Consider the following 26,146-nt stretch of genomic DNA (forward strand, 5'->3'; position numbering starts at 1 on the left):
CCACATAAACTCATAAATATGAAACTAAGATGAATTCTTACCTCAAAATTCAAGAACACTTTGATTCCAAGGTCACTTCACCTTAGAATACCCTCCAAAGTTTTTACAAGAAGAAGAAACAAGTTCAAATCTCACTTTGAAGCCCTAAGCACTTTAATCTTCACTTTAATCTTTGATTTATACTTGAAGAAGTGTTTGAATATCTTAGGAGAGGTTTCTAGAGCTCTCTTGAACTTTGGGTTATGTTTAAAATGACTTAAAATGTAGATGGGTCTTCATATATAAAATCTACAAAATCCACCGACATTACAAAATATGGCCCGTATTTCTTGGTCGTATAACATTAATTGGCCGTATAAAATTTTACGGTCCGTATAGTGGGCCGTATAATACCACCTCAAAAATTGTCTGCTCTGGAAATTTTTAAAATCCTTAAATACGGTCCATATCTCAAAATACAGACCATATCTAAATTATACGGTCCATATTCCATATTTTCCAAAAACAACTTTTGACGAGCCTCTCCGCTTTAATTCACTTATTCTCTAATCCTTCCGTAACTTACCAAACATGAACTTAAACACTTATAAGCATAAATTAAGCATGTCCAACCTCTTACAACCTCAAAAACAAATCCCGGTATCCAAATCTAAAACAACTAACATACGACAAATCTCAATGTATAAAAGTACAAGGTGTAACATTCCTCCCCCCTTAGAAACATTCGTCCTCGAATGTTAACTTTTAGGAATTCTATAAAAAATTTGACAGAGTCTCCCCTATAGTTGTACCATTACTAACCTATGAATACAATAAAAAAAAATATACAATAATGGCCTCGCACGGCAAATAATCATAAGAAATGAAACACTACGCACCTGAAGGCAATGGTGTCTCTTCCTGGACCTCCTCTGGAAATGGAAATAAGTGCGGATACTTGGATCACATATCTTTCTCAGCTTCCCAAGTCATCTCCTTGACATTCCTGTTCCTCTAAAGGACTTTGACTGAAGCTACATCCTTAGTCCTCAATCTTCGAACCTGCCTATCTAGTATAACAATGGGAACCTCTTCATATGATAGGTGCTTAGTAACCTGAACATCATCAACGGGCACGACTCTCGAAGGCTCACCAATGCACTTACGAAGCACCAATACATGGAATACGGGATGGATTGATGCTAATTTTGGAGGTAGACTAACTCATAGGCCACTTGGCCCACTCTATGCACAATTCGTTAAGGTCCAATGTACTGAGGGCTAAGCTTACCCTTCTTATCAAACCTCATAACGCCTTTCATAGGTGATACTTTGAAGAATACCCGGTCACCAACCTGAAATTCTAAGTCTCGTCGGCGACTATTTGTATAAGACTTCTAATGACTCTGAGCTACTAATAATCGATCCTGAATAACATTGACCTTCTCCGCTGCTTGTTGAATCAAATTTGGCCCTACTAGCTTAGATTTCCCCCACTTGAAACCATCTAATAGGTGATGTACACTTTGGCCCATATAAAGCCTCATACGGGGCCATCTGGATACTTGAATGATAACTATTATTATACACAAACTCAATAAGTGGCAAATGATCATCCCAGTTACCTCTGAAGTCTAACACACACGCCCATAGCATATCCTAAAGGTTCTGAATAGTACGCTCAGCCTGCTCGTCTATCTGGGGATGAAATATTGTACTAAGATTCACTTGCGTGCCCAAACCCTTCTGAAAGGATATCCAGAAATTAGTTGTAAAGTGCGCACCCCTGTCGGAGATAATGGATACTGAAACACCATGGAGTCGAACTATCTCCTTAATGTACAGCTTTGCATAATCCTCGGCTGAGTAAGCAGTCCTGACATGCAAAAAATGAGCTAATTTTGTAAGTCTATCAATAATTACCCATATGGAATCAAACTTACGCTGAGAACGGGGCAAGCTTGTAATGAAATCCATATTACTTACTTCCTATTTTCAAGTCAAAATCTCGATAGCTTGCAATAATCCACCGGGCTTCTGATGCTCAATTTTTATCTACTGACAGATATTACACTAGGCTACGAACTCTGCTTTGTCTTTCTTCATTCCATCCCACCAATAAACATCCTCTATATCATGGTACATCTTCATCGTCCCTGGATGAATAGAGTAATGGGAGTAATGAGCCTCTCCCAAAATCTGACGATGTAATCTGCAACATCAGGAACACACTGTCTACCTCGATATATGAGAACTCCATCTGTAGAAATCTCAAATGGTGACTTCTTCTTCTTAGGGGTTGTGTCGCTATAATCAACCAACATAGAATACTCGTACTGGCGCTCGTTAACTTCAACTACTAAAGATGAGACTGTCGCATCTTGAATAGTAACTCCCGTATCGCCTGAGTCCAATAATCGAACTCCTAGGCTAGCTAACTGCTGAAGCTCACGGACTAACTCCCTTTTCTCTGGCTAAACATAAAATAAGCTACCCATGGATCTGCAGCTAAGGTCATCAGCCACTACGTTCGCCTTCTCGGGATAATACAAGATGCTAATATCATAATCTTTTAACAACTCTAACCATCGCCTTTGCTGTAAGTTCAACTCTTTCTGCTTGAAAATATACTTAAGTATCTTATAGTCTGTATAAATATCCACATGGACACCATATAAATAGTGTCTTTATATCTTCAATGCATGAATCACCTCAGCTAACTCCAAATCATATGTCGGGTAGTTCTTCTCATGCTTTTTCAATTGCCTCAAAGCGTAAGCTATAACTTTACCGTACTGCATTAACACACAACCTAATCTAACACTTGAAGCATCACAATAAATGACATAGCCTTCCGATCCTTCTGGAAGTGTCAGAACTAGAGCCAAAGCTAATTTGTTCTTCAACTCCTGAAAACTGTGCTCGCAAGCATCCGTCCACTTGAACTTAGCTGATTTCTGAGTCAGCTTCATCAGTGGTGCAGAAAGGGAAAAAATCCCTCTACAAATCTCCTGTAATAACCTGCCAAGCCTAGAAACTACAAACCTGAGTGGATTTTGTGGGTCTCGGCCAAGTCTTCACAGCCTCATTCTTCTGGGTATCCACCTGGATACCGTTAGCTGAAATAATATACCTTAGAAAAGTCACAGAGTTCCACCAGAACTCACACTTAGAGAACTTTTCATATAGCTTTCGATCTTGAAGAACTTTAAGGACAGCACGTAAATGATTCGCATGCTCTGCCTTTGATCGAGAGTATACCAGAATATCATCGATAAATACAATCATGAACAGATCTAGAAATGGCCTAAATACACTGTTTATCAAATCCATAAATACCGCCGGTGTATTAGTCAACCCAAACGACATTATACGAAACTCGAAGTGGCCATATCTGGTTTTAAAGGTTGTCTTCGGAATGTCTTTCTCTTTAACCCTTACCTGGTGATATCCTGATGTCAAATCTATCTTTGAGAACCATACGACACCCTGCAACTGATCAAATAAATCATCAATCCTCGGAAGTGGATACTTGTTCTCTATTATCACCTTATTCAGCTGTCTATAATCAATGCACATTCACAAGAAGCCGTCTTTCTGTCTTACAAATAACATAGGTGTTCCCCAGGGCGATATGCTAGGACTGATAAATCTTTTCTCAAGCAAGTCCTTCAGTTGCTCCTTTAATTCCCTCAACTCTGCAGGCGCCATCCTATAAGGAGGAATAGATATTTGCTGAGTATCTGGTAATACTTCGATGGAAAAGTAAATCTCCCGCTCTAGCGAAAAACCTGGAAGCTCGTCCAGGAATACATCTGGAAACTCGTTAACTACTGGAACTGACTGAAGAGTCGATAGCTTTGCTTCTGTATCCTGAACCCGGACTAAATGATAAAAGTGACCCTTACCAATCATATTCCTTCCCTTGAGATAGGAAATAAACCTACCTCTCGGTGATGCTATATTACCCTTCCATTCTAAAACTAGCTCACCCGAAAACTGAAATCGAACCATTCCGTTCTACAATCAATGTTAGCATAATAAGAATCCAACAAATCCATACCCATAATGACATCAAAGTCTTCCATATCTAACTCAATCAAAAATGCCATATTATGATGATCACTTACTACAACCGCACAATTTTTATATACTCGTCTAGCTATAACTAGATTACTAACGAGTGTAGGCACCTCAAAAGGTTTAATCAACTCTGGTTTCACTCCAAACTGACCCGCAATAAAAGAAACGACATAAGACAATGTAGAACCTGGATCAATCAATGCATATACATCATGAGAAGATACTAATAGTATGCCTGTAACCACATCAAGCGAAGACTCGAGACCCTGTTGACCAGCCAGTGCATAAAGGCAGTTCTGAGGACTGCCTGAGCTGGATGCTCCCCCTTGCCTCTACCGCGGCCTGCTGATGTCTGAGAGTCTTGCCTTGGAGGGTGTACATATAATGATGAACCAACTGTTGATCTTATAGGCTGAACCATGCCTCTACCACCTCTCGATGGACACTCACGCATAATATGGCATGGCTGTCCGCAAGCATAACAAATACTTGAACCCAAGCGGCACTATCCAGTATTTAAGTTACCACATTAAGCACATCATGGTATAAGTGGCCTCATCTGGCCTAAATCATCTCTATACTGAGATTCTGAGGCTCTGGAACCCTGACCTGGTCCTGAATAAACAGATCGATCAAATCTCTAGCCTGTAAATCGTAGAGGCGCACTAGCCGCTGAATAGGCTGTATGCCTTAGATACTGTTGCCTCTGACCACCCCTTAACTCACCGACGGCACCTGAGGATCTGGCTCTCTTACTATGACCCCTATTATGCTCACGCTCAGCTCTTCATTGCTGCCTATGCTCCCCAAGATTCTGAGTGTGCGCCTGACTACAAGATATATCCATACCTATATGAAGTTAGGCCGTCATGCAGTCATCAATCAAATGTGGCCCCAACCCACTCACAAACCTATAAACATGATCATCCATCTAAGCTACCATAGCTGGAGCATATCTAGCCAATGAATTAAAATGAAGATTGTACTCCCGGATGCTCATGTTCCCCTGTCTAAGGTTCAGAAACTTATCAGCCCAAACTCGTTTAATTTTAGCGGCAAATAATGTTGGAGAAAAGCATCTGTGAGCTTCTTCTAGACAGGTGGGGATGCATTAATCCCTCTAGATGACACCCAAGTCTCATACCAATGAAAGACAACATCCCGTAGTCTATTAGAAGCCAACTCTACTGACTCGGTGTCTGAAGCATGCATTACCCGCAATGTCCTCAACATCCCATCTATGAAATTCAGCGGGTCCTCATCCGATTTTGACACAAAGAACTCTCAAGGGTCTAAATTAATAAATCTTGAACCCTGGCACTAACAACCTTATCACTATCCCATGTACCCTGACGCTGGGCCTGAACGGCTACTAACGCAGTCAACAAGTGGATAGCCTCTGGCATCTCCTGGCCTGAGGCATCAGGTGGAGGAACTGGGGGTACTAGAGCTAGAGCTGGGGCTGCTCTATGCTTCTCTGGAGCGGACGAAGTATAAGAGGTCAGAGATGGAACTTCATTCTAGACTCTCCTTCCTCAACATCTATAGGCGGTACCCGTTCGATTCTCCTACTTGCCACTGACTTGGCCTTTTGGGCGGCTGAAGTTTTTCTCATCATAGGCATTATTGAAATCATAACATATGGTCAGGAAAAAGGATTCCTCATAATATGGCTCTATCGCACGATCTAAGATAAGAAAGAAACTTGCAGCCCCAATTTATAAGTGTGGCATGCTTGAGACCTATAAATAGGACTCTACTAGACACCATTCGTAGACAGCCCTAGGACAGAACTGTTCTGATGCCACTATTACCAACGACCCAATTGGAGGACCATGACAAGGTGCTGCCTGATTCTTTATAAAAGCGAGTTACCATTCGATATACAACATATACTAGTAATCACCGAGTTGACAAGCGTATTACCATTGTTATAGATTGAAGTGTTATTCGAGATGAGTTCCAACTGTTGAGTTGGTATAGACAACAAGAGATATGTAATGGCTATCATTTTTTTGCTTGGCATGGTCCATAGATAATAAGCGTTTATCGAATCTTAAAGAAAGAGAGCTATTGTTTAGAGCTGTCATAGTGGTGTCATGATTCTAGATGTGATATTGTACCTTCCAAGGGACTTCTATCCTCTCATTAGTTCATTGTTAATAGAAGAGTCAGAAAGAGACATGTTGACATCTCCATATATTTTAGTTTACACATGATATACAGCATGATATACATATACATATATATACGTGTATTTTATTTAGCATGGCCACTTGGTCAGTGAGACATTTTATTTTAGCCTAGCCACTTGGTCAGTGAGACATTTTATTTAGCCTGGCACTTGGTCAGTTAGATAGTTTATTTTGCCTGGTCAACTGGTCAGTAGGACAGATTTAGCCTGGCCTCTTGGTCAGTGAGACAGTATTGCCTGGCTGATAGTTAGTGAGACAGATTTTCCTGGCCGACAGGTCAGTGAGATTTTATAGTTGCCTGGCCACATGGTCAGTGAGATATATGATAGTATTATGTTGCATTTCATATAAGACAGGTCAGGTGAGATACTCAGGGCATTATTTGTCCTCCAAATTATTACGTTTTCAGTTCAGTTTCAATTATCTAATGCCTTACATACTCGGTACATTATTTCGTAATGACGTCCCTTTTATCGTGGGCGCTACATTCATGCCTGCAGGTACAGATAGACAGACTGATAGATCTCCCCGTAGGTAGGACCTGACATCAGCTGATTGGTGAGCTCCCTTTGTTCGGAGTTGCCAGGTCTTTTGGAGTCTTTCTTTTGTGACTATAGATTAGATGGGTAAGCCAGGGCTCTGTCCCGACCATGATATAGTTATGCTTTCCTTAGAGGCTTGTAGACGAGTCTTGTATATAGTGTGTCAGTGTGATAGCCTTGCTGGCATGTATATGCCTATTTTGGTACTGTTGGCTTTGTACGGTCGTAGTAGCCTCGTCGGCTTGCTCAGTTATATGTATATGATTTGGGTGTGTGTCCCTAGTTCAGACGAGAAAGCCGGTGTTGATATATATCCATTTTGTGGCCTAGCTGGCTTGTTGGTATTGTCTGTGTGTAGGTAGGACCTATCGGCCTAAGTTAAGGGCTACCCCTTTAGAGTTGCAGATTCAGAGCGGTTCGCTCAGCCCGAGTATGGCACCGAGTGCTAGCCAAGCCTCTCCAGTGATGGGGCGTGACAGAATCAATGACTATAAGATGAGATCAACATCAATAAAAAAATCAATAATCATAAGATGAGATCAATAATCATGATATAAGAGCATTGATATCATGAGAACATTAAGAATGTAAGCTTCTACTATTTTTATGAGAGGAATCATTATGGACATCATTTGTGAAAGCTCATATCAATATGATCATGCCTTAAGAAAGAAAGGGACAGCCTTAACATACCTTGTTATCTACTTAACCACTCAACGTCTATCCTTTCGAGCTTGAAAATCTACATTCAAGGTGATTTACACTAAGGTTAGGTCGTTGAAATGCTTATAAGATCAAACTAGACTAATAGGTGAGTTAACGAAATTTGGGCAACATTTCCTCAATATCAAGCATCCTTAACAACATCAACAATACCATAATCAAAGGATTACATTCAAATAATATTCAATTCAGCCCCGAAACGTCTTTTCATAATCAGTCCATAACAATAACTTCAATAAAACACCTTATGACCTTTTCTCCAATTTCCTTTCCTCAAATCTTAGCATAATTACCACGTAAAATCTTAAACATGAAACTAATATGAAATCTTACCTCAAAATTCAATAACACTTCAATTCCAAGGTCACTTCACCTTAGAATACCCTCCAAAGATTTTACAAGAAGAAGAGACAAGTTCAAATCTCGCTTTGAAACACTATGCACTTTAATCTTCACTTAGATCTTTGATTTATACTTGTTGAAGTGTTTGAATATGTTAGGAGATGTTTTTAGAGCTCTCTTGAACTTGTGGTTATGTTTAAAATGACTTAAAACGAAGAGGGTTCGTCATATATAAAATCAGCAAAATCCACCGACATTGCAAAACATAGCCAATATTTCTTGGCCGTATAAAATTATAGGACCGTATAATACCACCTCAAAAATTGTCTTCTCTGAAAATTTTTAAAATCCTTAAATACGGTCCATATCTCAAAATACGGACCATATCTCAATTATACGGTTCATATTCTATATTTTCCAAAAACAACTTTTGATGAGCCTCTCTACTTCAATTCACTTATTCTCTAATCCTTCTGTAACTTACCAAATATGAACTTAGACACTTCTAAGCATAGGTTAAGCATGTCCAAGCTCGTATAACCTCAAAAATAAATCCCGGTGTCCAAATATAAGGTAACTAACATATGAAGAATCTCAATGTATAAAACTACACGGTGTAACAGGATTCCATGCTGTTATACTTGTTCTTGACTTGATACATGCCATATTCATGCATACGATTTGAGGATATGATTATGAGTCTGATGGGATCTTATTTCGGATGAGTGATGATGTTGGCACATTATATTGGCACTTGAGCTCGATTGGCTATGAGACAGGTTATTAAGATATGATATAATTGAGGTCGTGATCTGAGAAAACTACCGGAGCGGCAATATGTATGGGCCTCATGAGATGGGTCACGATGTCGTTATTATTCGAACGTGTGTATATCGGGAAGTGGAAATAAAAGCCTTGCATTGCACTTGCATATCATTCATCCATTTTCTACATTGTTGTTGTGATTATGGGTATTTATTTGGCCTTATCTTGGAAATCTATTTTTTATGTGGATATAGTTGTTATTATTCTTTTCTGGTATTTTGACTAATCGCAGACAAGTGTGGTTGTAACATCAAAGACCAACCCTTGCACCTTTTTTTGTGTGCAGACTCGATTCCTAGCACTAGTGGAGGCTGCGAGTATCAAGTCCCTCGTTGAGTTACTTGCTGAGATTTGGGGTGTGCTTCATGGCTTCTGGAGGCCTCCGGATCTTTCCATATCTTATTTTCCAGTCTTTTCCACTTTTCAGACAGTTTATGATGTACTAGACTCTTGTTACTCTTAGTTGGTCCTTGTATAGTGGTGACATCTTATTTTGGGGATTTACTGTAATAACTACTTAGTATTTTATTTGAGATTTGTTAAAGACTTATGAAATGACTTGTATGTTTTATTTCCGCACTTAGATTTCATTTTAATTATTGTTGTGTTGGCTTACTAGTACGGTGGGACTAGTGCCATCACGACTTGAGATTTTTTGTCGTGACAAAATTGGTATCAGAGCTATAGGTTAATCAATCTCACAAATACAAGGACAATGTCTATTAGAGTCTCACTGATGGGTGCGAAGAGCTCCGTACTTGTCCTCGGGAGGCTATGGGACATTTCAGAAAATTCACATCTTTGATTCCTTATCGTGCGTATTTGCTTCTAATATGTTCTAAGATTTTCTTGTTTCGTTTTCTCACAGATAGTGAGGACACGGTCAGCCGTTGTAGGTGGTCAGGGTCCAGCACCAGCACCCCTACCTGCTCCCCGAGCTGCTAGGGGAGGTAGGGGAACAGGTAGAGGTCAAGGCCGGGCTGGAGCCCGTGCTGCCTAAAGCACTTGCAGCAGCTTATGACCCTGCCCGTGAGGTGTCTTTCGAGCCAGAGGGCGGTGACTAGGTCGAGGGTAAGGTACCCGTACAGGTACCGGGTCAGGCTCTTCCTGTTCCTGCCGTTGCAGAGTTTCCTCCAGATGTTATGTCTCGCCTTTTGAGTTAATTTGATTGGATGTCTCAGGCAAGCATGATCCCGACTATTTTCGAGGGATCTCAGACTCGGGTAGGAGCATAGACTCCCGAGCAGGTAGCCGCAGTTAGCCGCATGTAGCTACAGGTTTCAAGACTCCAGGAGCGCGGCCAGCTGCTGTTGTGGCTCCTCGAGCTATACGGGCCCCAGGTTCAGGTGCTATTACTATGGGTATAGCTCTTTCGGGTATTATTGCACGGCCATCGGTTCAGCCTACTATGAGTGTTGATGAGCAAAATTTAGGTCATTTTGGTTGCTTTCGTGTTTTTGCCTATTTTACCCTTGTTAGACCGCCTTTTTATTTGTGTCCGGTATTTCCTAAGTTGGGTAACCTTTAAGTGTTAGGTTGACTTTAGGCATTTGCAGGGGTAATTTCATCTTTTGGGACTTTCGTCAGTTCTATTAGCTTTGGAACATTGAATATAGGCTGTTGGAGTGTATGGCTCAGTTCCCCAGGGTCTTGGGGGCATTTTGGTCATTTGGTTGTAAAGTTAGATTTGCCCGTTTGGGGTTGACTTTGACAACAATACCTCTTTTAGGAATTTCAAGTACACGAATGAGTTCGTAGCACGGTTTTACATATGTCTGCATATTTGGCTTGTGCCGGGGAGGATCTGGGAAAGTCTTGGGATTTCGGGTTGAGGGAGTCAAAACCCAGATTTTACTGGTTCTGGTGTATCCGTAGTCACGCAGTGGGTCCTGTGCCTACGGATACGCTCCAGCGAGTGGAGGCTCGCAGGAGCAAGGTTCTATTATTCTTCCAGGATTTGCCCCTGCGAAAACTATTCCGCAGGTGTGTGTCCGCAGCAACGATCTTGGCTCCGCCGCTGCGGAGTGGAGGTATTTTAGAGGGGTTAGCCGGGGCGAGGATTTGTCCGCCGGTGCGTGTGCGTAGGGGCGAACTTAAGTTAGCAGGAGCGTGAATCGTTGTACAAAATGTGAGTCTTCTTGTGCTCTTTCCTTAGAAATGCCATAAGAAAACCCTAAGTTAAGAGAGCTATTTTGGTGGAGAATTGAAGGCAATTAAAGGAGAGATCATTGGATAAGTATCCTAAGCTAGTTTTATGATTATTTCAACAAGTTAGACCCTTATTACATGCTTAGAATGGTGAAATTAAGGGATTTATGAAAGGGTTTTGGGAACACAATTTGAGATTTAGGATTTGATCAATTGAGCATGAATTCGTAAGTATTTATGGATAATTTTCGAAATATGAGTTTTATGAATTATAGAGACCATGCTTTTAGGCTCAAGTAACTATTTTTCCCTTTTCGGTTCGGAATCCTAATTTTAGGGCTTATTTTGGGGGTTTTGGATTATGTAGCGATATAGGTATTGTTAGACTCGTGTTCTAATGTATATTACGTATTTGACTAGACTTTGTTCTTTTGGAGACTTCTCGGAGTGGCAAGGGGCGTTATGATAGAAGACTTGGCTTACTAGGTATGTTGAGACCTTGAGCTCTTTCTTGAATGTGCGTGTTGGCTAAAATGAACCTAATAAAGGGATATTGGGCGAATTAAGAGGGTTCCGATACTTGTGAGGTGACAACCACTAGTATTGGATACCGGTCATCATGTTATGGATAATTGTGCAGTTTCAATTGTAGAGTTGGTCTTAATGCTACGTCTGGCACTGGCTAATAGACTAGTATGATCCTTTGGATCTGTGATTGGGGTCCTATGCTCGTACTTTATGTCTCTTATTATTATTATTATTATTATTATTATTTATATGTCTTGTATGTTCATGTGCATATCAGTGATACGTATATCCTCATTGAAATGAAAAGAAGTCAAAAGGTTAAGCCTTTATGGGTTATGAACATGAGATTGGATTCCATGCTGTTATACTTGTTCTTGACTTGATACATGCCATATTCATGTATTCATGCATACAATTTGATGATATAATTGTGAGTCTGATGGGATCTTATTCCGGATGAGTGATGATGTTGGCACATTATATTGGCACTTGAGCCCGGTTAGCTATGAGACAGGTTATTGAGATATGATATGATTGAGGCCGTGATCTGAGAAAACTACCGGAGCGACGATATATGGGCCTCATGAGCCCCCCATGGGTCACGATTTCGTTAATATTCGAACGTGTGTATATCATGAAGTGGAAACAAAGGCCTTGCATTGCATTTGCATATCATTCATGCATTTTCTACATTGTTGTTGTGATTATAGGTATTTGTTTGGCCTTATCTTGGAAATTTAATTGTTACGTGGATTTAGTTGTTATTATGCTTTTCTGGTATTTGGACTAACCGCGGACAAGTGTGGTTGTAATATCAAAGACCAACCCTCGTCTCCATTCCAGAGAGAGTCAGTCAATGATGCATACTGAGTACCCGCTGTTTATTGTACTCACGCTACAGTTGCTGCACTTTTTTTGTGTACAGACTCGATTCCCAGCACTAGTGAAGGCCGTGACTGTTAGGTGCCTCATTGAGCTGCTTGCTCAGATTTGGGGTGAGCTCCTTGGCTTCAGGAGTGCTCCGAATCTTTCCTTATCCTTATTTCCATGTCTTTTCAAATTTTCAGACAGTTTCTGATGTACTAGATTCTTATAAATCTTAGTTGGTCCTTGTATTGTGGTGACCTCTGATTTTGGGGATTTACTGTAATAATTACTTAGTATTGTATTTGAGAATTGTTAAAGACTTGTGAAATGACTTGTGTGCTTTATTTCTGCACTTAGATTTCATTTTAATTATGGCTTTGTTGGCTTACTAGTACGGTGGGACTAGTGCCATCACGACTTCGGATTTTGGGTCGTGACACTACTGCTACCTGATATCTTAAGTCTCCACTTGCCACTAGTACCCACTACCTTAAAAAAACCCATAAACCACTTCCATATAACCGCATCGAAGTCCAACCCAACTTCTCATGACCGAATACGAAATCCACTCTCGTACCATTTGCAACTTTATCTTGACAAACACCTAAGATACAATTTTTTCCCTTCCTAATAGCGGAGATTAATCTATCCAAATCCTCTTCCTTATGTGTCCGTCCCATTAACATGAAAAGTACTCATATCAAAAGTACCCTAGGAAATCTTACTTCGTTACACGTTTTCCATAGAAGTCGTCCTTAATGTCCTTATTCCCAACTTATATTCTTTCTTACATGCAGTCACTATACTTTTTCCAAATTCGATTATCCTTACCGAACTTATACTCGTCTCCGCATGTCGACATCTAATACCATACCACTGATGAATCACTGACCTGTCATTGGTACACCCATGTCATGCAAACCATCATACTACGTTGACGATGTTGAAACTTTTACCAAAACCAATCATATCATTGAACAAATCACTCTTGTGAAGCCATAAATGCACTTTTGCCACTTCTGAGCAACCCAATGTTACACCTCACATTTTTGTACGTTAAGTTTCATCGAGTACTAGGTGTTCTAGTTTTGGGAAGCAAGACTAATTTTTTGAGGTCATGAGGATAGAAATGTCCATCTTGGGTATATAATAGAGTAAAATATTGTTTAATAAACTTTGGGCAGGTCTAAGACTTGTCGAATCATCAGAGTTATGTTTCAACGAAAGTTCGATAAAGTGTCACATCATGGTGCAATATGTGGTCCTCAGAGCACAATCTACGAGCCGCAGACCATTTTTGAGTGACGTGGATGGTGCAACATATTGTGAAAGAAAATTATAATGATTTTGCAAGGTTGGCGCCATGACATGCGACTCTCAGACAGTGTCCGCGACGCCGCAGACCTCGCCGCAGACCTCGCCGCAGATGGTGTCGGTCCAAAATTTTCTAGACTTACTATAAATAGACCAATTTCGGCCCTGAATCATTATTTCACCATTTTTAGACCTGGACACTTCCAAAACTCGCTCAACAATTCCTCATTTGATCTAAGACAAAAATCAAGGGCAAACCAAGTGATTTTAACATAAAGAATTCCATGATCATCATTAGATTGTTTTTCCTCTTGTTGTGCTAAATTTGGAGACTTCTTGGAAGTGAAGTAATTTCGAATCTAGAGTTATCCTTGTGATTGAAGGTAATATTATCACTCCATCTTCATGTTTATAGTATTATTTGGCCTTTACACAACTTATGGGAAGGGGAGCATGTGGAAGTAAATTTTAAGTTGTGCTAGAACTTGTTCTTAGCTATGTTTGAGTTATGAATTGTTCCAGACTTGATATGGTTGTGATGTTGTTGGGCTGGTTATGAATTGTTCTAGACTTGATATATGTATGTATTTTCTCACGCTGCGTTGCTTTATAGTCGGTCGGGTAGGCATGTAGATGTGCACACCACTGCAGTGGGCAGGTTATGATATTACCCCAAATGCGGGATGATATAATATATGGATCGGATTGCATGTTCCGCAACACTAACACTTATATTATATATGTATGTATGAAAATGTTTCTTTTAGAAGGCTAAGCATGTATGACATCCGCCTTAAGAAGCAGTTAGATGTATAGGTTATCTCTCTTTTAAAAGGCTAAGCATGCATGATATCTTTATTATGTTGTTATTCATGCCTGGCATACTCAGTATATTATTCGTACTGATGTCCTTTTGTTTGTGGACGTAGAGTTCATGCCCGCAGGTAGACAGGGAGACAGACCAGACCCCTAGGTTGCTTCATCAGCGTTTGTCCAGGAGCGCTCCATTTGTTCTGGACCTACAGTTTAGCTGGTACTATTCTTTTGTGTATATGTATGGGCATGGCGGGGTCCTGTCCCATTTTTATGATTCTACGCACTCCATATAGAGGCTCGTAAACAAATCTATATAGTAAGATGTTCTATAACCTCATCAGTTCATATTTTTGTATATCATTTTTGGTAGCCTTGTCGGGTTGCGCATATGGGCATAGGTGATGACGATCATATAGATGTGCATTTAACTTGTCGACTTATGCCGTTAAAGATTCTGACATTCATGAGTTATCTTTCGCAGTCCATCTAGATATGATTATGAGAAGCATGTTAAGAGGTGCTCGGTAGGTTAGCTTCGGGTACCCGTCATTGCCCTCTGGTTGGGTCGTGACAAAAGTGGTATCATAGCAGTTCGTCCTAGGGTGTGTCTACAAGCCGTGTCCAGTAGAGTCTTATTTATGGGTGTGAGGTGCGCCACACTTATAAATAGGAGGCTGTAGGGCATTTAGGAACAATTGACCTTTCTTTCTCATCTTAGATCGTGTGATAGAACCATGTTATAAGGATTCTCCTTTTTCTTACAATGTGTTATGCTTTCAGCGATGCCTATGAAGAGAAAAGCGACAGCGGCCCAGAAGGGCAAGTCAATGGCAGGAAGGAGAACTGAGCGGGTACCGCCTACAGATATAGAGCAGGGCGAGTCCTAGAATGAGGTTTCATCTCGGTCCTCCCATACTCCGTCGGCTCCAGATGAGCCCCAGCTCCAGCTCCAGCACCCCCAGTTCCTCCACTGGATGCCTCAGCCCAGGAAATGAGAGCAGCCATTCAGTTGTTGACCCAGTTAGTAGCCGCTCAGGCCCAGCGGCAGGGTGCGGGTCATAGTGATATTCTTGTCAGTGCCAGAGTCCGTGATTTCATTAGTTTGGACCCTCCAGAATTCTTTGGGTCAAAATCAGATGAGGACCATCATAACTTCATAGATGGAATGTTGAGAACATTGCGGGTAATGCATGTTTCGGATGTTGAGTCGGTATAGATTGCGGGATATTGTTGTTCATTGGTATAACACCTGGATGTCTTCTAGAGGGGCTAACGCGTCGCCACCTGTATGTCAAGAGTTTGTAGATTCTTTCCGTCGGTATTATTTATTGCCAGAGGTTCGACGGGCTAGAGCTTATAGGTTCCTGAACCTCAGACAGAGGAAATGAGTGCTCGAGAGTATAGCCTTCATTTTAATTATTTGGCCTGATATGCTCCAGCTATGGTAACTGATATGGCAGATCGTGTCCATCGGTTTGTGAGTGGCTTGGGGCCACATTTGATTGATGATTGTTTGACATCCTCACTTCAGAAAGGTATTAATATTTCTCGTATTCAGGCCCATGCCCAGAATCTTGAGGAGTGACAGCGGCAGTGGAAGAGTGAACGTGAGCATGATAGGGGTTATAGTAAGAGGGCAAGATCCTCAGGTACTGTTAGTGAGTTCAGAAGAGGTCAAAGGTAGCAGTATTCTAGGCACTCAGGCCATTTAGCAGCTAGTGCACCCCCCCCCCCCCCCCCCCACGATTTGCATGCTAGAGATTTGATCAACCCATTTATTCCGAACATGGTCAGAGTTCCAGAGCCTTGGGCTCTTAGTATAGGGGTGATTTAGGCTAGATAAGGCCACCTTTACCACGATATACTCAGTGGGAGTTATGCCTGTTTTCGTTCGGGCTGTTCCAGCAGGTCCGCTGGCAGCGACCAAAGCGCCGCCATAGTGGGACCGCTGCAACGACCAACTGGACGCTACAGCTGCCGACAGGGGGCATAATGCCCTATTTTAATACCCCCAACTCCTACCCATTACCTTCAAGACCCCAAAGTCAGTTTTCAAGAGAGAAAGAGGCAAACTTCATTCCATTCCTTGGTGAAAGCATCTTGGAGGGTAAATCCCCACCTTTATTTGTTACTTTTCCTTTCTTCTTCAAGTATCATGATTATTTTAAGGTCCATCCATGGTGGGTGGAAATCCTAAAACCCTAAAATTAGTAAACCCTTAAATAATTGGTGGGTTGTCAATTTTATTGTCGATTAATCATCTAGGAGTATAGATTATCACTTTCTAGGAAGGGAATTTGATTTCCTTTGCAATTGCATGTTGAGACTTAGGGTTCTAATAAAAATGAAATTTTTTCTCTAAAATCTGTTTGAAAGGGTAAATTGATTAGACAATCTGTTTCACCATTAAAGGATGGTTTCACCAATTGAAAAGGGTAGAAGTAAGTGGGTCTAATTCCCCAAATTATTATTCTTGTTTAAATACATGGTTTGTTGCTTACATAGCATCATATTGTTAGACTTTGACCATCATAAGGCGCTTCAGAAATAGACGGCTCGTGCGGAGTTGTTCGTGGCTCATGTTCTGCGTTTGAGATAGGTTATGGCTTACTTAAGTTAGACTTTAATTAGCAAAATGTATGTATTGTGTAGAATTGACGGGAGAAAGCATAATTAGGTCTTCAGACATGGTGTTTTGGCTGGATATTAGCTAGGTTGATATGACTTCTGATTTTGTGGGCTCGTCGCCATTACTTTATATACTGAAATATGAGGTGTAGTTGTATTCATACTGTGGTGATTCGGGATGGATTTCTATTAGGTTGATTGCTGTTGATGGTGGCTTATTGCCTTGTTATGGTGATTAGACTTATTGCCTAAATTGTCGTGTTGTACTCAGTTCTCTCTTATTGTGACACATATTATCGAAGAAATGAAGGATAATGAGTTTAGGCTTGAATTGTGATATAAACATATGACATTACGTAGATGCAAACTTGATGTATGATTTACTGTTGAGGATAATATATAGAAAAGTGGAGCTTCTTGGTGATACAAGACTTAGTTGTGAGGCGTACTTGCTACATGAGAAAGTAAAGAGGGACATAGACTCTTATGTTAGTTGAGACAGTTTGTATGATTCATTTCATAGTTGAGTTGATCCAAGTCTTGATATGACTTGTGGCTTTGTGACTTATACCTTCACTGTTGCTTTATTAGTTTGCATTGATTTACCATGTTTACACTCATTTATGCATTCATACACTCATGCATGATGGAAATAGTTGGGAAGACTGGTGGCATGATGCCTTGTGTTTGACATTGATATTGCTAATTGTTCATAGTCCGTCCATACATACTAATGAACTGGAATATGTTGAGACATACATTGTGATGTGAAATCAGTGAAGAAGTTAATATAATCTTCTTATTAAACTTGTGATACTATTTGATGCATGGTATTTGATGAATTGATCATTGAGAGTGATGTGACAGTGTTACTATACATATGAAAAGGCACATTTATCCGGGGGTGAAGATGTGGCCTAGTTGTGAGCTCATGGTCCGAGGTTCATTCCGAAAATGGGTGGTACATGATGTGGATCCACGTTCGAGGTTCTTTCCGGAGTGGAGGTTTATGCTCGAGTCCGAGGAGTAAGTCCAGAATGAGTGGTACATAGACGCCATGGGCCCCCTGCAGGTCATGACTAATAAGCAATGACATCAGTTAGCATGTGTGTACAGTTCGAGTGATTGGCCAGTGCATGCCATTGCATTGTAATGCACATCATCATATTTTGCACTGCACATCATTACATTTTATTCTGCAGTATTATATGCTCGTTTGTTTCTGATTTTGGTATGGATGTTGAATGCCTATTGTGATATAATTATGACCATTGACTGAGTTAAATTGTGGATTAGTGACTCTACCTCGGGACGAAAGTTGGACTTGTTATTATCAGGTAAGATTATTGAAACTTGATAGACTTGTGGTTTAGAAGCTTCATCTTAGGCTGTGACTCCGTTATGGGATACTCTGTGACTTGGATTTGAGTGTTAAGTGCCTATCTGTTTATCTTGTTGATGTTATACTTATATGCGTGAACTAATCTTGGTCGACCTATGATGTTTATAGGTACATAGTGTTTGTACTGATAGTACCTTGCTGCACCCTTTTTGAGTGCAGATTGTGCTCCAGAGATTTCATCCAGACTACATCTCTAGCTTGAAGATAGTTTGCTCGATTAGATCCGAGGGTGAGCTTCCACCCATGCCATGCCACCTGAAGATCTCTCTTTCTAGATGTCTAATTTCATTCCAGAAATTATTTGTTATTATATTTGAGATATACTTCATTCTTTAGACATTGTTGGTTAGAGTCCTTGTACGATGATTTTCAGATTCTGGGGGTGTAATAGTTAAGACCTCCGCACTTATATTAATTATTATTTATGACTTGGTCAGACTATTTATTCGTTTAGTTATTTATTAATTGGTAAGTATAAATGATTAAAGGAGTTATTGGCTAGTGATTAACGGGTAAGGGTTCGCCTACTAGTGATAATAAGGTAGGTGCCCGCACGATTGGTAATTAGGGCTGTGACAGTTGGTATCACAGCCTAGGTTCGTGAATCTCGTTGTCCAAGGACGTGTCTAGTAGAGTCTTGCGGATCGGTACGAAGAGCTCTGTACCTATTTGCGAGTGGCTATGGGACATTTAGGAAACTTCCACTTTCATTGTTTTGTGCTACTTCATTCAAATTGGTATCTAGATGATTCCAATTGGTATCTGCACTTCCTTTTCTTATTCTTCCACGAATGGTCAAAACCCCTCCCCTAAACTCTTATGCGAGCGGTTTGTGTTATGGCATGGCCTGGTATGGTACTAAAATGCATCTTCCTGATTCACACGCATGATCCAAGTTTAGTTTCCAGTTATGACTTGAAGCTTGGTTGTATTGAGTCCATTTTGGGGGTGACGTAGAAATTTAGACCTCCGTTGGGGGATTCCGAGGCCGGGTGAGTCCGTATGGTGTTGTTACATTAATATGCATGTTTTTTTTTGTGTGAGGCCTCGGAAAAAGTGTTGGGTGGTGGAATGAAAAACCGAGAAAAATTGCGAGCTACTGCCTCAGTAGTACCGCTGTGGCGGAGGGTGTACCGCTGTAGCGGTGAGTCCCTCGCCACCAGCGGTCGTTTATTATTCGGGTGTCCACTGTGGCGGGAAATGTACCACTATGGCAGTGTCGCTATAGCGGAACATGGCCCACCATGGCGGTGGTCAGTTTCTCTGTGGTCCGCTATAGCGGACAGTTGGCTGCTATAGCGAGACCGCTGCAGCGGCGTAACGATCGTTGTAGCGGTTGACGGGAAACATTAGCCGTGTTTTAAAACACTTAGTCCGAATTATTTATTCTCTTAAATCAAACACAGTTCCCAGGAAACACTTAGGGTAACTTGGAGAGTTCTTGAATTTCTTTCTTTTGGGGGTGAGTTCCCTTGCCTTATCTTATGATTATCTATCATCTTAGGCTTGAATTAGTGGTGCAAATGTATGGGGACTAGTCGAAGAAGATAAGTTTCTACCTTAGCATTGAGAATTGAATAATAGGCTTTAACTATTAGTTTAATTGGTGAGTCTTGCCAATAGTGAGATGGGATTTCATGAACTAGTAAACCATAAGCTTGAATCTCTAATCTAGACTAAGATTGATTAAGGATAAAAACGGGGATCCTTCGAAACAAGAGCTAATAATTTGAGAGTTATGTTGAGGATCCACAATGTGAAGTCGACTCGAGGGTATGTATGAATTGGTAAGTTTCAGTATGTCATAGGCTATAGGGGACATTGGTTGGATAACAGAAACAAAGATTCTAGTGGTTATTGTGCTACTTATGGCTGGTGAGAGATGATATTATTTATTGTACTATATTGTCGTATTTACCTATGTAGTTATTAAGCATACATATATGTTTGTTGGTTGGTGTTCCCGAGTTGTACAACATCTTTCTAAGGTAAGGCTTATTTCCAAAATCTCTGAGTTAAGTTCCGTCATATTAAAGTAATGGGGATCTTAGTTAAATTAGTTGTCTAAGTCAGAAAAGGGTTAAGTATGAACTTTGTGAAGCAGGTGTGTGAGCCCCGATTTGTTAAGATAGATAGGAGGAATAATTAATAAATTGATGGTAGTTGAGATATGTCTAAGAGTTGATATATCGTTGTGACTTCTTGATAAATCATAAATTTGTCATTATGTGAGAAATATAGGGATGTACAGTTTTGATAGGACGAGGTGTTATGAAGAGTGTCCTAACGAATTAGCCTCGAGGAAAAAAATGGTAAATGAGTTGGTGGAATAGATAAGGTTGTTGGGTTTCACGTGGTTGTTGACACCCAATTTTGTCCCGCCTTTCTTCCAATACATTTATTTGCACTTCTAATATTTGGGCAACTTAAGAACAGTTATTTATATTTTATTACAATTATTAGCTTTCTATTAATATCGTCGTTTTTCATTATCCAACTATAGTCATTGCCTATTATCATTATTATTACCATTGTTATTATTAGTATTATTTTTATTAGTATATTGCCATCACTTAATGTTATAATCACCATGACCACTTTTAACATTTCTCTTTATCGTCTTACGCAAAAGCCCATCACATTTATTCTATATAACTAAATGATAACATTTTTCTCTCTTTTTAAACTTTATAAATATCATCCCACAACTATTACAATAACATATATTTTTATTTTATTTGTGTACTAATAAATATATTTTTATGTTAAGTAATATTTTAGCACACGTTAATATATAATCAACTAAAGAAGGTCTTTCATTTAAATTTAGAAGCCCAAAGAAATATAAGAAGAAAATATTTTTCAGTCCAAGAAGACTTCATGTTAGCCCAATCATAGGATCCTTATTTCAACCAATATTAGCCCAACGTGGAGAGCCCAGACCGTTTTAGAGGGGATCAGTCACAAACTAGGGTTGCAATTTCCAAACCCTTCATCTAACATCCGCCGCTACACATCCCTGGAACTTCTATTTTCCATTTCTGATAAAATTCCAAACCTTTCTTGTCCTCAAATCAGAAGTGTTAGGCCATTTCAAGGAAAGAAATCTCTCTCATCTGATTTTAGAGTGTAGCAGTGACCAAGAAACGATTCTTTCTCATTTTCTTGCTTCAAGACGCACCAAATCTCTCCATTCCAGTCAAGGTCTCACCATTTAGGGCAAGAAGTGAACCAAATCATGTGAAGACTGAGCCCATCCAAACCACAACATTCAAATTCAAAAGGTTGTGTTGACTAAATTTCAAACCTGATGCTTAAAAATCCCGCCCAAAACGTCCTAGAACCCTAATCCTATTCTATAAATACCAACGTTTGAGACCTTTTTTTTGGGTGGGGGGGGGGGGTTGACCACATCTCATCTTAAATCAGTATCGTAAAAGCCAAACTTCACTCTAAAAAAAAACTTTTATTTCTGCCTAGCATTGGATTAGAAGGTTTTCAAGTTCGAAGTGGTTGACGTTCGAGCGTAGATCGGTGGCCGAAGTGTCCAAGTTCACTGCACCCAAAAAGGTCAGTGCGATCCCTTTCTTTTCTCTCTTTTCATTTCGCTTGGATCTTTGATATGTATTCCCAATTTCATGTTTGTGTGTCTAAAGTGCTTCTACTTTTGAGTTGACTGTGTTAACGTTTTGTATGTCGGATGTCGTAAAAATAGAAATTTCGCTTGCCTTTTGATATAATATTATCTTATAAAAGATGGCTTAACATCACTGTTTTGCTATTATACAAAAGTAGGTCCATGAGAAATTTTTGCTTTATTCAAGAGTTCCCCTTTGTATATGATTTAGTTTATGTCCATATGAGGATTGCGCTAGTACCTTTTCTGTACTTATTTAAAGAAATCATCAGCCTGTGCAAAATCTGTTTTGGATAAAATCTGTTTGGATGTAGCAAGTCATGTTTATGACCTATTTCAAATTGGTTTAGTGTTTTGTTTGGAAGTTGCATCACAAGTATTGTGTGAGCAAAGGGCTAAAATGATCCCTTATCTATGGGAGTAGGTTCATTTTGGTCCCTTAAATATGACTTGAGCATATTTAATCCCTTAACTTTACTAAAGTGGTGCACTTTTTATCTCCCTAACGGAACCCGTTTAAAAAGTAACGGTAGGGATAATTTAGTTTCAACTTACAGTGCTATCTTCTTTCTTGATTGATGAACATTTTATTTCTTCATGCCTTCTTTATTTCTTAGTATAAAGGAACCAAGGAACCAAATCCTTTTAAAACCATAGCTGATTGAGCAGATCCTTCCAAATAGTCAATAAATAGTTTCCAAAGTTACTTTAAACTTTCATATGCTTTGTCTTCACTTGCCAACGTAACAAAAACTAAATCAAAATTAAATAAGGAGCTAATAAAAGTATCTCCTTTATAGATAATATCCATCTTCTGAGAAATATAGTACTGTAGCTCTGTACAGTAACTAAACCAAAATGAAGAGTTACTAAAATCTACTCTTTTACATCAATCTTTAGCAACAAAAAATTAACCCTTTTATGCATATCAACCTATCCCTTTTAGTCTGCTATGCATATAAACCTGTCCACATCGTCTTCAACAGCAACATCGACTCATTTACACCAGACTTCAGCAGCAAAAATTAACCTTTCACAGCAGCAAAACTATCCTTTTAGAGCAGCAAAACTTATCCTTCTATAGCAGCAAAAATTTTCCTTCAACAGCAGCAAAACACAATCTTTAACAGCAACAATTTACATACTAAAAAATAAGTTGTCAGACACTCCACTTTCTTGAGTTGCTTTCATATGTTCTTCGCTAGCAGGTCCTCTTCTCACCTACAATTTTAAAAAATATCAAGATTAACTAAATAACAACATAACTAAAAAGAGTGTTATATGTAATTAAACTATACCGTAAGCTTTGTAGGAGCAAAAGGTACAATAGGAAATGACGATCCTTGTTGCGTTGTCTCATCATCATGAGAATCTGGATACACACGATTTAAACTGCAGGTTCTTATATTATGGCCTGGTTTGTGGCATAAGCTACAGTCCAATTTATTTTGCTTCCTTCTCATTTTTTGTCTACTTGCTCCCACTTCATCTGGTTCTTTTCTCTGCTGCTTTTGTTTTTTTCATTTGGTACTTTGTCTTACCAACCGTGGAGGCAAAGGAGGTATGTTTTTCGACTTAGGCCACATCTCTTGACCGTTCATAGGTAGAATAGAAAATGCATAGATTTTTCTATAAGTTTCTACCTTATAACAATCATCCACGTATGAGTTAATGTCATCATGTTTAGCCCAAATTGCGGCAATGGCATGTTTGCAAGGAATTCCTGTTAGATCCCATCTCCTACAACTGCATTTTCTATTTAGTAAATCCACAGCCCAATTGTTCATTATGCTTGCCCCTATTATCTCATAATTCCACTCATTTGATTTCCTAGGAATAAATTCAGCTGCCTTAGCTTGATTTTTGTGCAATACATCCTTAATCCTAGGGCAAATATCACCAACATTCCACTGGGCACCTTTATCCCTATTTGCTTGCATCCTCGACATAAGTAAGTACCTTAACTTCTCCAATAGAGTGATAATCGGCTTATCTCTAGCCTCAAGGATCATGCTATTAAAACATTCACATATATTATTGAGTAAGGTATCACATTTCACAGTTTCGGAAAAGTGAGATTTAGACCATTCAGTAGGTGGCTTGTTCTTGAGCCAATCAACAGCTTCTGGATCAAGATCAAAGATATCAACCATGCAATCATCAAACCACTCTACTGTCGTAGCTCTTGCAGCCTTCCAAAGGGCATTCTTGAGTGAGTCACCACCGAATCCGGCCCTCTTGAAGTTGTTATGGAGGTGTCTCACACAGAATCGATGACTAACATATGGCAATACCTCATTGAACGCTTCAATCAAACCTTTTTGCTTATCCGACATGAAGGTCCAAGTACTAGTATCATCAATGTCTAAGTCAATCTTCAAATAATTCAAAAACCATTCCCATGATTCCTTTCTTTCCTTCTCTACAACTGCATATGCTATTGGAAAGATATTGTTATTTGGATCAATTCCAACAGCAGTTAACAATTGAGTTCCATACATTGGGCCCTTAAGCCAACAACCATCGATCCCAATTATTCTTCGACAACCACTCTTGAACCCCTCTTTACAACCACCAAAACAAATGTAAATTCGCTGGAATCTCTTAGGCTTGTCGGGCACCTCATTTTCAACCAATTTCATATAGACAGAGGTATTTGGATTTGTCCTACCAATCTCATTGCAATAGTTCCACAATACCTTGTATTGAGCATTAAGATCTCCATCAATCAATGCAAGTGCTTTTCTCTTAGCCCTTCTACATTGTGATAATGTCACCTGGACTCTTAGCTCCATACTAACGTGATCTCTGAATTCGGAGATTGCCCAAGACCTATTTGAGCCTATGGCCTTAAGGTATCTTCGTGCAATATAAGATGAATTAATTGATTTGTTACGATGGTTCCAATTCCTACAACGATGAGTGTGATTGTATGTTCTGATCTGGAATGCGCTATCTCGATGTATTCTTGAAGCTAAAATCTCCCAGTTGCAATCTGGATGACCACAAGTTGCTCTCACTCTTTCCCTATCATTCTTGCACCACTTTATGTATTTCCCTTGGTTAACTTCATGAGTTATTACAGCATATTTGAACTCATTCTTGTTTTCAAATGTTAGTTCTAATGCCAACACTGGTTTATCCCCGTCTGTTTTAGGATTGAACTTTGGAAAGTTGAAGCTGTCACCATCAGAGCCACATTCTAAGCTCTTTGTATCGTCTGAGTCAACACAATCCGAATCACCTTCTTCAGCTGCCATCTTTTTTTTAACTTCTTCACTAACTTCGTATCTATGATTCACATTGGTATTGCTTCCCAAGAGATCATCATCATCTAGAAAATCATTTTCTGAGTCTTCAAATTCATCATCACCCGAAGAATGCTCACTGTGTACTTCTTTTTCTTGTTCTGCTCTACCAACTTCATTAGTATGTATAGTCCTTCCAATATATGAATCAAGATGTTCAAAGTATACTTCGACCACCTTGTTATCTGGAATACTTTTGGCTACAATAGTTGCTTCCACATCAGTAGAAATAAGTCGCATTCGGTTACCATATCTCCCGCACAAATGCCAGAAAGTAACTGAATCTCCCTCATAGCCACATAGTTCTGCCATGTATTTGAATTGTGACAAATTCAACTCTGTGTCATTAACATAGTCAATAAAATCTACACGCCCACCAAGATAATATTTGTTAGGCTGATGCTTCATCGTACCACCATGTATTACTTTTATACTGAAAAAAGAAGCCTCATATGCAGGGTCTGCACAACAATTGAACTTATCTTAGACCTTTTTCTAATGGAAAAAGAATATAAACTATAAAAAGTACTGCAACAGAACTAATAATAGCCTACAAAGATTGGCATTTAGCAGAAGAAAAAAACATGTTAATGTCGGACCAAATTCACCAACGATTAAACAATGACAAACACAAAATCCTATGTCAGAGACACTTTTTTATTCCTTATTTCTTGTCTTTATTTCAATTTTTTATTCAAAAAGCTTATGTTGTATCATGCATTGCACAAAATAATTGAAGAAATTTAATACTATTTACTAGTAACCTTATTATAATATACTGAAGCTATCATGTACTGCATAAAAATTAG

At 39.5% G+C, this 26,146-nt stretch overlaps 1 protein-coding gene across 1 annotated transcript; it reads right to left on the minus strand.

Moving 5' to 3' along the window:
- Nucleotides 1-23,099: 23,099 nt before the first annotated feature.
- On the minus strand, nucleotides 23,100-25,745 carry LOC132601652 (uncharacterized). The gene is made up of 3 exons (XM_060314729.1): nucleotides 23,571-25,745; nucleotides 23,195-23,250; nucleotides 23,100-23,127 (listed from the first exon to the last, which is right to left on the minus strand). Exons 1-3 carry the CDS (start codon nucleotides 25,743-25,745, stop codon nucleotides 23,100-23,102), a joined length of 2,259 nt encoding a protein of 752 aa, XP_060170712.1.
- Nucleotides 25,746-26,146: the final 401 nt, after the last annotated feature.

This window comes from Lycium barbarum, chromosome 7, assembly GCF_019175385.1.
Source record: "Lycium barbarum isolate Lr01 chromosome 7, ASM1917538v2, whole genome shotgun sequence".
Classification (NCBI taxonomy): domain Eukaryota; kingdom Viridiplantae; phylum Streptophyta; class Magnoliopsida; order Solanales; family Solanaceae; genus Lycium; species Lycium barbarum.